The sequence below is a fragment of the Mus caroli genome, chromosome 8 (genome assembly GCF_900094665.2).
Source record: "Mus caroli chromosome 8, CAROLI_EIJ_v1.1, whole genome shotgun sequence".
NCBI classification, from domain to species: Eukaryota; Metazoa; Chordata; class Mammalia; order Rodentia; family Muridae; genus Mus; species Mus caroli.
In genome coordinates this window covers 47,813,664-47,827,265 of record NC_034577.1, presented here as the reverse complement: position 1 = coordinate 47,827,265, position 13,602 = coordinate 47,813,664, and the positions used below count along the sequence as shown (strand labels likewise).

Sequence of the window (13,602 nt, the reverse complement as noted above, 5' to 3'; positions counted from 1 at the left end):
TCAACTTTGTTCTTCTCACTTGGCCCCTCTACTGGGGCTAAGGGTGCTATCTGAGGCTATGGACATAATTAAACCTGCCTCAAGCTTACCTTTTTCTTACCTCTGAGACACACTCCTACAGGTTCCTGATTTGCCTCTCACAGGCCTTTATCAACCATTTACTATTTATACTACTAAAAATTGGGGAATGGCTCCGGTAGTCTTTGGACAGATGAGAGGACTCACCTTTGTCCCTGATACCTATCTTTCCAAACAGCTATACATAAACATTAGGGGGTGGCTACCCTGCCTATGGGCACAAGTAGTAGCCTCCCATACTATTCCAAGATGCATCTAAACTCATTTTTGGCATCTCTCTCTTTCTCTCCCTGTCATCTCCTCTCACAGGCTCAAAGACCTACTCCCACTCAAAAAAATGTTTCTACCTTACCTTCCTCTACTTTATATTTTACCTCCAAACTCCAACTCTTTCATATCACCTTTCCAGAAAACCCCAACATTTTCCTTGACTCTCAGCCCCCATCATAATCTGGCTACACTTCTTCCAAACACGGCTACAATTACACAGTCCTGTTTAGAATCACTTGACTTGCCTTAAAACATTCCAAAATTCTCTATCTCTCCTGTACTACATACTTATCATACCTAGTTTATAAATTGGAGCTCATCTCTCAGCTTCTCTGGCTCCTGTAAAACAGGCTATGCCACACTATCTTCTGACCAGGTCAGAAAATCTAACCATTTAACCCCAGGCACTATTCTCAGAAGGAAGATCTCAGAGTGTTTACTAGGGCCCTCATGCTGGCACAAAGCAAGACCAGCAACATATACACAGATTCTACATATATGTTTGGTGGTATATATTCTATACCACCATGCTTCTATCTGTCAGGAGATAGGATATCTCATCACCAAGAGAATATTTATTAAAGTATATATTATTAATGAGCCTCATATTCTAAATCGGCTGAAAGCCTCTTACCTTCCCGAACAGGTGATAGTTGCTCACTGTTGAGGTCCTTAGGCCCCTACCAATAAATGATTTCCTTAATAAAACCACCAAGGACATCAGCAAACACCCCTATTGTCTTAGTTAGGGTTTTACTGCTGGGAACAGATGCAATGACCAAGGCAACTCTTACAAAAACACTTAATTGGGGCTGGCTTACAGGTTCGGAGGTTCAGTCCATTATCACCAAGGCAGGAATATGGCAGTGTCCATGCAAGCATGGTGCAGGAGGAGCTGAGAGTACTACATCTTCACCTGAAGGCTGCTAGCAGAATATTTGCTACCAGGCAGCTACGATGAGGGTCTTAAAGCCCATAACCACAGTGCCACTCCAAAAAGGCCACACACCTACTCAAAAAGGGTCACACCTTCTAAAAGTGTCACTCCCTAGTCTGAGCATAGAGAAAACATCACACCTACCAATTCTGCTCCATTTTCTTCTTGGCCCCTCCAAACTTAACTCCCACCTACTCTGAGTCCCAACAAAAAGCTCTCCAGCCCATGGGAGCCATTGCAGGCTCCTGGGGCAGGCCTCAGATACAAAACAGATACTTTTTCTCCCTGATGTTCAGGCAAAGCCCTTCCTGACAGATATGCACATGCCCTTTCATAGTGGGCCTTGACCTCTTCACTGCTCTCTCCCACCCCTCTTCCACATCAGCGTTCCTGGTCTTCTTAAGGCCATTGCTCAGGAAAGCCCACCCACTGCACCCACACTTTCCCACGGGGAGCTTTGCAACCACTTCTTCGTTTAATACACATCAGTTTGGGGGTAGTCTTTCTAGGGAACACTGGCAGATTTCACATATATTGTTTCCTAATTTTAAAAAAAAAACATTTATCTTCTTACTGTGGCAGATACTTTCTCAGGATTGGGTGGAAGCTTGCCCTACTATGGCTAAGACTACAGAGGTGGTATATCTCCGCCTCACCAAACATTTTGGTCATATTTCAACTTCTTAGATGCAGAGAGTCAGATAATGGCCTGGCATTCATCTCTCAAGTCACTCAGCTAGTGTCAAGAGCTCTGGCATCTTCCAGTTCCCTACTGCCCTTAGTCCTCAGAAAGGTAGAGAAGGCTAATCGATGTATTAAAACTCACTGACAGAAATTCTTCTGAACGTCACTTTCCTCGGAGGCAAATCTTACCTCTTACCTTATTACCTCGAAAACATGGAAGGCCCCAGTACCCCATTTTCCTCAGCTCCCTTGAATAAAGGTACTACTGTCCTATTTTTGGAAATTTACCTCCTGTAGACCCAAGCCCACTCTCTTGACTACTTACTTTATCTTACTCACTTAAGATACTTTCTCAGTGCACATACTACTTGTGTCTTCACTCAGCTGACCTTATCATCCAGACCACCTTACCGAGGAACTGAGTTGGTTTGAAAGTCTCTCACTCACATGCTGTCTACCCAGGATGGATGGCTCTATATCTTGTTACCCTCGATACATCAACAGTTCTAAGCTTCATGGGGTCAAAGACATGGATCTGTCTGTTACAGCCCAAACATGCATCCCTTTTCCAATTAAGTACTCCTGTCAGTCGATGGGATTACTGAAGCTAAGAGTCTCTTGCTTGCCTCCTGTAATGGCTATTCTGGTTGGCCACTTGGACTACAACCAAAACTAGCTAAAGCACCAGTGGCTGGGCACACTTATGAGAGATTTTCTTAATTAAATCACTTGAAATGGGTAGACCCATTTGTAATCCTCAAACTTTAAGGTAGTAAGATTCTGCAGGCAGTGTAAATAAAGAACATGGAAGAAGGAAGCTTTCTCTCTGCCTGCTTGCTGTCGCTCTCAGTGGCAAGCCTTTTCTTACTGGCATTAAAACCTACTTTTACTTACTAATGTTTCTGGCATGTACTGAAGGTCAGCCAGGTCCTGGCAGGGCCTGGCTTTCCCAGGAGGCTTGGTTTTGCTGAGAAACAACAATCTGAAGCATTCTCAGAAAATCCCTACCAGCTGCCTGAACACTCTTGTATTTTTGGTTGTGAGCCTAGCCTTTAATAGCTGAGCCATCTCTCTTCAGCCCTGCCTGAACATTCTTGACCAGAGCGGTCATACTTGAACACTCCTGACCCTAGCAGCAGTTGGCATCTGAATGCTTCTGATCAGTCTCCAGAGTTCCCATGGTTACCCACCTGGCTAGTCCAGTGTTTGAGTCCTTCCACCGAATTTACCCCTATGGAATCTAACAACTTGTCCCAGCTTGCTGCTTTCTTATCCATAGAGTTTGGCTGTGTTCAGTGGTTTCTTGATGCACCTACTTACAAGCTAATTATTTGTTGAGTCACACACACACAAAAGAAAGTAATGCTTTCTAGATAAATTATGGTTAAGACACCAATTTATTTATTATTTAAATACATCCAAGACTGGGGTGGGTCATTATTTACTCAGACTGTGGTAGACATTAGTGATATCACTTCTTCTAAGCTACTTCCTCCATGTCCTTCACTGTCTCTTCCACATTTGTCACAGGTTTTCAATGTTCTCACAAGGATTTCCACTTTGCTTCACATGGATTTCTTTCCGTGGATTGCCATCATTGTCTGATTTTGCTGGGATATTTAAAGTAACAAAGAATTAATTCATGGTTATGAAATATCTGTACCACTATCTCTCTAATATTCATAATGACAATAGTCTGTGCATCAGTTATAATTAATGAATTAATAAACAGGATGTTTAAATCATATATCGTGTGTGTGTATGTGTGTGTGTGTGTGTGTGTGTGTTTCCTCCTCCAAAATTTATCAGCAATCCCTAAAAATATCCAGGGTTTATTTTGGTGCATTTGATATGACTCATGTATTTTTAGATATTGCTTCAGAAAGCAGCTGAGCAAACAGAGACATGATTTTGTACTTAGCCTTGGCAAATATGTGTGGCTCATACCACAGTTTATAGAGCTCTGATTACTCTGTCATCCATTCTGGGTGCTCAGACTCCAGGTCATTCCATTCTAATATGATGGGCCAGTGGCAACTAAGAAATCTGCCTATATTATCCCTTCAGATAAGATTGAGGTAAATAAATACAGCAACTTAAAGAGTATAACTTTTTAAAATAGTAGCTTGGTTTTAGTGTTAATTGGGATTCTGTATTCTAGAGAACAGCCTGTAACTTTAGGGAGATTGTGACCAAACCTAAACAGCAAAGTTCCTGGAGTGCAGTACTTGTTTCTCCTCCTTTTATTAACTTTCAGCTTATGAAAGTTAATAGGGCTTGAAGAGACAGTTTGTATCCTTTTCATCAAAGCAACTGAACTGGAATTGCTTGAATAAAGACAATAAAATGTTTAAAAGAGTTTACCTATATTAAATGACCCAAATCAAAGTCACAGTATTCCTTGTGTGTCTAGAGTAAGAATCTAAGTAGCTAAGACAGGATTGAGAAAAGTTAAGAGTTGATAGTATGTGTTCAACATCTGATTCAAACTGGCCTCATACAGTGAGGGTATCCTTCCTCAGGTCCATAAGCCATTTTGAAAAGGTCTCCTAGAGAGTCACTAATGGAAACACTGGAGGGCAAGATGAGGATGGATATGCAGCAATTCATTTTTCAAATGGGAAAAGCAAACACTCATTCTCCATGAAGTGCTTTCTGCAGGAATGAGAACAGGCCATTTTCATTTTCTTGCTTCTTTCATGTTTTACTTTCTGATTAATTTGTTTAGACACAGCTTCTCACTATGTAGTTCAAGCTGGCCTAAAACTCTGACAAGTGATGGGTTTAAACACAGACAGAAACCACCTCGCCTAGTTCGGCATTCAGTTTTTCTAAGTACCTGGGTGATCTTTTAGAGTTTCCCAAAGTAAATAACCATAATCAGACATATCCTTTGACAATTCAGTTAGAATGAAGCCTTTGGGTTTTTGGGGTTGTTTTTGGCAGTTAATTCAGTGTCAGGCTGTCTTAGTTAGGGATCTTATTGTTGTGATAAAATGGCATGAGCAGAGTAACTCAGAGAGAAAAGGGCTTATTTTGTTCACAGCTCTATATATCACCTCATTAATAGAGACTCAAGCAGGGCAGGAACCTGGAAGAAGAAGCTGCTAGCTACAGAGGTCATTGTCTTAGTCAGGGTTTCTATTCCTGCACAAACATCATGACCAAGAAGCAAGTTGGGGAGGAAAGGGTTTTATTCAGCTTACACTTCCATACTGTTGTTCATCACCAAAGGAAGTTGGGACTGGAACGCAAGCAGGTCAGGAAGCAGGAGCTGATGCAGAGGCCATGGAGGGATGTTCTTTACTGGCTTGCTTCCCCTGGCTTGCTCAGCCTACTCTCTTATAGAACCCAAGACTACCAGCCCAGGGATGGTCCCACCCACAAGGGGCCCTTCCCCCTTGATCACTAATTGAGAAAATGCCTTACAGCTGGATCCCATGGAGGCATTTCCACAACTGAAGCTCCTTTCTCTGTGGTAACTCCAGCCTGTGTCAAGTTGACACAAAACTAGCCAGTACAGGCCATGGAAGGATGTTGCTTACTGGCTTGCTTTCCATGGCTTGCTCAGTCAGCTTTGTTATAGAACTCAGAATCACCAGCCCAGAGATGGCATCACCCACCATGGACTGGGCCCTCCCCCATCAATCACTAATTAACAAAATGCTTTTCAGACTTGCCTCCAGCCCAATCTTAACTCATGTGTGTCCCGCTGAGGGGAGGTAGTCAAGTCCAGCAGTTTGTATGCTACCTCTCTTTGTTACACAGGAAGGAAACCATGGTGAGAATCCACTGCTCCCTCCCACCTTCTCCTATCCCAAGTCAGAGCCAACATCCATAAGGAAAAAGAAGCAAGGGGATGAGGAGGGAGCCAAACTCCACTTGTGGTCTTCATTCCATTCTATAATTCCTTCCGGTTCTTCTTCCCAGGTATATACTGTTCCTACTGACGGCCCTACCAAGCTGAAGCCTTTATTACAATTCTCAATCACGTGTGGTAGGCTTATGAAAGCTGACAGACGCATTTCAGGAATCCAGAGAGCAACTCAGGATGTTTTTTTCAAAGAAGCATCATGTGTCACATCTGCTGGATTCTAACATACTAAAGTGTTGTATGTTTGAGGTAGATGATCCACTAAGGGGATTGATGGGCAGCCTCATGTGTGGATATTACAATTTGGGCTCTGAAGACTACTTGTTCTACAAAGCCATTAAACAAATCAAAACTGAATAATAATTAATAATATAATAATAATTTGAGTTTTTAAAAGGATTGAAATATTTTAAAAATTAATTACAATACATATTAGTATATTAAAGGCTTCCAGAGGTCATAATTCTTTTTTAATAGATCTATTGAGATCGTTCTATCATATCTGATGGAAACAAGGAATATCTCCTACCCATTAAAATTTAGCACTTAAAGAAACTTGTTCCAACACGAATAAGTATGTTCTGTAATGAATCTGCTAATATTTTAGAATGGTCAAATAAAATACAGTACTCAGTAAATGAATATTCAAGATAAGCATTATCTTTTAAGTGAAAATGTATAATAAGCCAATATATTAGTCATTGTAGCCAGGTATGTTGAAAATGCCTATAACCCAGACATTCAGAAAGGTAAGGCAGGAATACTGCATAAATTAAAGACCAGCCTGGGCTATAAAACAAGATGGTGTCTCAAAAGAAAAACAAAACAAAAATTAAATTAAAAAAATAAGAAGAACCTTGGTTAGGGGGCAATTACCCTCTCCTACAAAGCAAAGGAAGTCACAACCAGCAGAAAGCAAGATGCTCAGTTATGTCCGTCCTGTGTAGTTTATCAAAACAAAAACTTGAATTCCATTACATGTTCTTGTGTCTAGAGAAACAGTTTCAATTTTTCCAGCCATAAAAAAAAGAAAAGAAAAGAAAGCCTTTCTTAAATGATTAGCTACACAATAGCTGGGAACAGGCTACCTTGTTCTCATGGCATGAGGTTTGTTGTAATTCAGAGGTTTCCGTGTTGACAAGGTTTAAATAAGGGTCCTCTTGTCATTCTGCTTCTGGGAAGTCTAGATCTCCAAGTGTCTTCCAGTCACCTCTGGACTGGCTCACTCCCTGGGTAATAAGGTTCGGGCTTGGTGCAGCTTCCCTTATTTCAGGCAGATGCACTTGAGAATAGATGAGAACTCAGGTGGTTTATGTAATGTGCAGTGGGAAGAAAACCTTTTTCTATGTCACTCCACTTGTAAAGAAGCACTAAGTTAGTACCTGGTTGTATTCAAACCAGGTGACGTTCAATCTAACAGTTGAACTTATTCTAAAATGGTCAAGGAACAGTCTTAAAAGTTCAGCAGATAAAAAACAACAACAACAACAACAACAAAACTTAAAACCAAAACTTACATAAAGGTTGTGCAGCTTTTTCCTTTGAACCTCTTGACTTGTATCTGCGCTTATAGCTATGGGCAGGAAGACGGTCAATTGTGATTTCTCCCACTGTTGGCTTGACATCAAACCACCCTATAAAATACAAACACCAAAGGCATTTTTTAAAATGTTATACAACAATCAATAGTTCCATGTGGGAGTTTAACGGAGATGCTCTGGAAGACCAGCCAATGCCCTTAACAGCTGAGCCACATCTCAGCTGCCCTACTGGTAATTTTGATCAGCAAAGGAGTAACTGAATTTTAAAATATTACTTTAAAGGTAGTATCTTTAGGTTTCTGTAAGTTTTAAAATTTTGTTGCTTGTATTTGTTTATTTGAGTGTGTGTGTGTGTGTGTGTGTGTGTGTGTGTGTGTGTGTGTGCGCGCGCGCGCGCGCGCGCTGGGGTAGGGGGATGGGAGTGGGGGAGGGTGGTCCTGAGTGTCCTGGAAATCAGAGAAAGGCTTGCAGGAGTCCACTCTCTCCTTGTAGATCAGGTCATCCTGCTTTGTGGCACACTTCCTTTCCCACTGAGACTTCTAGGTGGCCCCTTCTGTTTTAATATAGTTTTATTCAAGATCTTACATAAAAAGATAAGCCATAAGTATAATTCATTCTACCAATCTTTTGGGAGAATAGATGCACCCAAAGCATCGCTACACAGCTCAAAATAAGTCACACAGTGCCAGCCCTGCACTGCTGCCCAGGGTCCTACGAGGACACTGACAACAGGAAGGTGCGTTTACCTAGTTCTGTCGTTCATGGAAAGAAATCACACAGCATCTCTTTTGTTTTGCAGATGTGTATTTGCTTTCATGACAAAATTATTTTCATGTTTTTCAAATTTATTTTAAAACGTATCCTATGAGTTGTACACTTGAGCATTTTCTCTTAACCCCTAAGGGCCCTTTCCATCCTTGTAGCTTATTTTACAGGAAGTTTTCCCACTTACCACTCACAGTCTCAGAGAGAAAACAAACAAACAAACAAACACACCCACCCAAGCAGCAGCATTCCTATAACTATAACAATCTCTATCAACTGCTCTGGGTATAGATTTTTAAAAAAAAAAACTTCTATAATCAAAAGTACCAAAAATCTAGAGGAGCCCAGTAAAATGGTTCAGCAGGTTAAAAGGTTCAGGTGGAAGAAGAGAACGGATTTCACAGAGTTTTCCTCTGACCATGTGTGGTGTGGTCTACACACAACCGCAAACACACATTCACACACACACACACACACACACAGATGGGAGCCATTTTGTCTGCTTCTGTGAAAGCCTATACCTGTCAAGCAGTCAAGTCAGGCCAGGGTCTACTGCAGATTACCTGGCCTGATGATACACGGAACTGTAAGAGGGGATATACTTGAAGCTCAAGATGAGGGGCTTGTTCATCTTGGAGGCTTCAGTCTTGTTAATCTTGGAGGAAGGAACAAGGAGGAATAGGGAGGCCTCTGGATGGGTACAGATATCAAATGTATGTCAGCCATTGTCTCTGCTGGCTTGTAACTTTGTTTCCCCCAATACTGCAAATTATATAAAGCCTAAGAGAAACTGGGGGCTGCCATAGTACTGACTGAACAGCCTTCCCGATGTCTAACCTGTGTCTCTGAGTCTTCTGTGTTTCCTATAATCCTCATTCCCCCCTCAGAGGACTGTTTGACTTTGTACCAGCTGACCAGTACAATACACACATACACACACACACACACACACACACACACACACACACACACACACACTCAAACATATTCACTCACACTCACAAAATGAAAAAAATACAAATCACCATAGGAGACTTGAGTATTGATTATTTAAAGAAGGAGAAAAATGATCATGGCTATATGAAGGTATGTTCAAAAGAAAACAATATACAGGGTCTGGTTGCTCGTTTTAAAAGTAAGCAGGCTGGTACATGGAGACTCATGTCTTGTGCTCCTAACTTTAGTTTTTGTTTGGTGGTTTTGTCTTTTTTAATTTAAATTTTAATTTAAGAGAGAGAAGGGAGGTATGAAGCTGAGAGTTAGAAGGGGAGGGAGGATCTGGAGGTGGGGAAAAACTGCAATCAGAGTATATTGTATGCAAAGAGCCACTTTCAAAAAAAAATGGGAGGGAAGACAAGGAGGAACTAAGGGTTGTTGAAAGGGGAACTGTAACAGAATATGTTGTAAGAAAAAATATTTTTAAGTAAAAGAAAAAAGACGAAAGACATTCTGGAAAACAACAACAAAATTAAAGAAACTCACTTAGAAAAAAAAAAAGGATTGTATAAGGCATGGAGATCTAACTTAATGGTCGGGGACTTGACTACAATATTTAAGGCCCCAAACTAAATCGCCCACACAACACATGCACAATATGCAAAAACAAGTGTGTCTATGTGTGGCTAAAATTGAGATAATATGATAGTACACATAGCTTAACTCCATTTTAATCCAGGAAGCTTTCAACCAAAGCAGGAAGGCGTTGGTTTCCATGGGGAGAGGGTGTGGTGAGATCAATCAAGAAGTGGGAGGGGTTGGAAATACTCCATTTCTTAAACTCTTTCAAGATGCACAAGTGCCTAACACCATTATCAGTTTTTAAAATTGCTCACGTATTATATAAAATGGATATGTGTGACACATTTTGCAGCAAAATTGTAATGTTTAAAACAGTCACATTTTGAATATAAAATTCTGCAAACGGATTGATGCCTCATATTCTTTGTTTGCGCACAAATTCATGAGTAAGGCCAGACACCATAACAAGTCAAAGAAGAGAAACAATATAATATAGGAGTCTGGAAAGCGAACACAGTAAGAGTAGACACAACCCACACCACACTCACTTGTGGGCTATCCAAATAGCCCTAATGTGAAGAAGAATTCAAGGTGTAGCCTTCCATTTTCCAGATACCAGAGAGAGAATGACTCTTTCCTTCAGAAAATATAGTTCAAAGGAAGGAACATTCTAATGGCACACATGTTTCTTGGATAGTTGATATGCTACAGAAATGTTCAGTTTTCTATGTGTGAAATAAGGACAGATATATGATAAACATTAAAAAATAGGCCAGAATGAAGCTAATGATAAAGACAGAACACCACACCACTTTCACTTACTATCCCACCTGCCTGGGACAATGGATAAGCAATATCACAAGAGTTCAAGATGACTTAAGATGACTTTGGGCAAGCCTTTGGAATCCTGCCCTTCCATCCGCATATCAACAAACATACTGGAGATAAAAAGATCTCGGACCATTTTCTTCCCAATAGCATCCAGAGTGAAACGTGATAATCTAAGCTTTTCCCAATAGCTTAAGGATCACTTTAGTCAAATGTTTCTGCTCTTTTTGAGTGATAGTTGAAATGTGTTTTCCACAAAAGTTTAATTAGTAGACTGACAAATTGTTTTTCTAAAATTGAGTGTCTATCTCTCTGTAACTTGTGCTTCCACAAAAAGGAATGGACAGAAAAGCCATCCACTCCAGTGATCATAAAAATCTTTTTACTAAATGGTTTTCTCTCATTTCAGCTTAGGAACAGCCTTGGTGATTTCAAAAGCACTCACCTGTCTCCAGGGAAAGCTTACCTGGATTCAATTTTCTGCTTAATTTTCTTTGCAGCATTTGCAAAAGGATGAGGAATTCTATCTTGAGTTCATTGCTGAGTATATTAGGGTTGCTTAGTAGTTCCGATAACCTAATGTTATTCTTAATAGACTTTGATACTGTATTCCTGGGAACCAGGGGCAAGCGCATTTGGTAAATGTAGTCTGTGAAATTAGCGAGATCATCCTGGATACTTCTAATTCTGGAAATAAGAAACAAAATATTGTTGGCAAACTCTGTCTTAGTAGCGAGCCTTACATCATCAAAAGTTTACATTAAATTATGCTGTTGGAAAATTTCAGTCTACTTACTCTTGATGTGTTAGTAAAGTGTAGATCTCCTGTATCAGTATTTCAGGCACCCCAGCCTTACAGTGAATTGTTCCATGGATTAGTTCTTTAGGTAGTTTAAACTTCTTTTTCGCTAGAAACTTTAATAATAGAAAGAAAGCATTTCATCATCAGAAGTTCTAGAAAAATAATCAAATATTATGAATTTACTTTAACTGACTTTTCATTTGAACTACTTTTTCTATGTTATCAACATTCACTATTTCTTCAAGAAAGCCACTATTATATGCCAAACTAATTGTCATATACTAAATTTTATAGTTTTGTATATTATGAACAACTAGAATTTGACTAATCAGTTATTTCTTAGACTTGACATAGTGTCTCTCTCTCTCTCTCTCTCTCTCTCTCTCTCTCTCTCTCTCTCTTTCTTTCTCTCTCTCTCTCTCCTGTCTTTCAGTTTTTCTCTCAGACAGAGATGTACTGTACTATCTAAAACAAGCTTCACAGGAAACTCTTGTCAATTTGGTGTCTTACCTTTTCTATCTGTGCCCAGTTATCCAACTTGACTTTTAAGGAGGTTCCATTTTCAAAGGATGATAATCGAAGGTCCCAGGGGTAATAAATACAGAATATCTCTGCAACTAGGTAGCCATTTGAAAAATCCCTGATACATAACAATAAGGAAATGGAAAAAGTATAATTAAGATAATCATATAATTAATAGTTAGTATACCATATTGACAAACTATCTGGAAAAACTTGTGTTGGTTCATTTCTCTGAGAAGGATTCTCAATGTGAAAGAAAGCAGTTAGCTAAAGCTTAGGTGTTCATTTAATGAATCCTCCTAATTATTAGATTTAACAATGTTGCCAAGAGATTAAAACGCTTATTGAAAAATTCACAGATGCTTGAAAAACCCAATACTGGCATTATTCGTTTTCCTGCAAAAGATCTATGGTATTCATTTTTATGGAATTTTGTTCACATTCTATAGTAACAGCCAGTTACATAGACTGTCGTATCCGTTAAACAGAAGCTTTAAAAAACCTCAGATAACTGGATACATTTTCAAAAAGACGGTAAACTAGTCCTTATTATGATTAATACAAACAAAACAATAAAACAAAACAAAAACCTTGAATTTTGTGATTATCAAAGCATTCGGGAATAGCTTAACTCTACAATGTAATGACCAGTTGAATGAAATCAAGAATGAAACAGTCCATGTCTTTCTGGAACTTCCTATCTTGATATGTATGCCTTGTGGCATGCATGAGTGAGCAGGGAGTTGGATGGCAAGGCTGTCTCCATGAGAAGGGAAAGCAAGGCCAAGGAGGCTGATTGCAGGCTTAGGGGGAGCCTGAACTGAGCGCTGCATATGGCCTAGGGGAGGGTGACACCTGAGGAGGAGAGGGTGAATCACTGGGTCCTGTCTGGCTTCAGCACCTGGTGACATTCCTAGGGAAGAAGCTGAGATCCAGACCCTGGAGCCAGCGCAAGACAGAACGACTCAGGCGGGAGCTCCTAGGCGGATGTGGATACACCAGACATTTCTTAGGCTTCTTTCCTGCGGGAACTGCTGGTGGTGTAGGTAAGGACGTCTTGGATGATTCTGCCGCCGGCAATGGTAAACACTCCTCTGCCTGGCCGGCGGCAGCCATGGTGCTTTGTGGGTTTCTATGGCAACAGACCTGCTGTGCGCTGATAAGGTCCGATGGAATCGAGGCTTTAGCGCCGAAGGGCGGGGCTTCGGCCTCCAAGAAGGCTCTGTGTAAGTGACATTTAGGATGTGACTCAATGTATTGGAGTGAGTAATCTCTGGATCCATGAACGTTAACAGTCTGAGGAACTAAACTTGAAGACAGAGCTTCAAGTATAAGTTGTTGGCTTCACTTTCACTGTGTTGGAAAATCTTTCTTTTTATATCCCAGTTCACACATTTTATAGTGTACGTATGTATTTTGGTCTGCCAGCCAAAGGCCATTGTTCAATAAAGAATTTTGAAGAGAAATGTGAGAAAGCTCTAGAAGACAGTGAAAATTGTTTTTTTGGGGGGGGGGGGCGTGGATGAGTGTAGGAGATAGAACTGGAAACCACAAAAAATTTGTGTTTTAAGCAGAAAACAAAACTTTAAAATGTATCATACCTATTTCCGTAATGATTATGTAAAATGTACATTAAAGTCACATATTTTAAAACTATTTATAGATCACATTCATATACTTCAAGATGTCCTGAGATGTATAATTTCATTTAACTAGTATTTACTGAGTATTTCTTCTGTGCCTGTAACTGATGCAGATATTTGTATTCCATTAATGAGTGATG

At 40.2% G+C, this 13,602-nt stretch overlaps 1 protein-coding gene across 1 annotated transcript; it reads right to left on the bottom strand.

The window, feature by feature from the left end:
- Positions 1 to 3,347: 3,347 nt before the first annotated feature.
- On the bottom strand, positions 3,348 to 12,953 carry Spata4 (spermatogenesis associated 4). Its single transcript, XM_021170652.2, has 6 exons — positions 12,721 to 12,953; positions 11,808 to 11,937; positions 11,292 to 11,410; positions 10,962 to 11,182; positions 7,361 to 7,477; positions 3,348 to 3,579 (listed from the first exon to the last, which is right to left on the bottom strand). The coding sequence occupies exons 1-6, from the start codon at positions 12,933 to 12,935 to the stop codon at positions 3,494 to 3,496; spliced, it is 888 nt and encodes a 295-aa protein (XP_021026311.1). The 5' UTR covers positions 12,936 to 12,953; the 3' UTR covers positions 3,348 to 3,493.
- Positions 12,954 to 13,602: the final 649 nt, after the last annotated feature.

What these genes read in the sequence shown, in the direction of transcription:
- Spata4 (XM_021170652.2), bottom strand. Translation starts at nt 12,935, where the DNA reads ATGGCTGCCGCCGGCCAGGCAGAGGAGTGTTTACCATTGCCGGCGGCA. An exon ending in ACTGGGCACAGATAGAAAAG is followed by an intron (nt 11,411 to 11,807) that starts GTAAGACACCAA and finishes CTATTATTAAAG; the next exon opens with TTTCTAGCGAAAAAGAAGTT. An exon ending in ACTTTACTAACACATCAAGA is followed by an intron (nt 11,183 to 11,291) that starts GTAAGTAGACTG and finishes TCTTATTTCCAG; the next exon opens with AATTAGAAGTATCCAGGATG.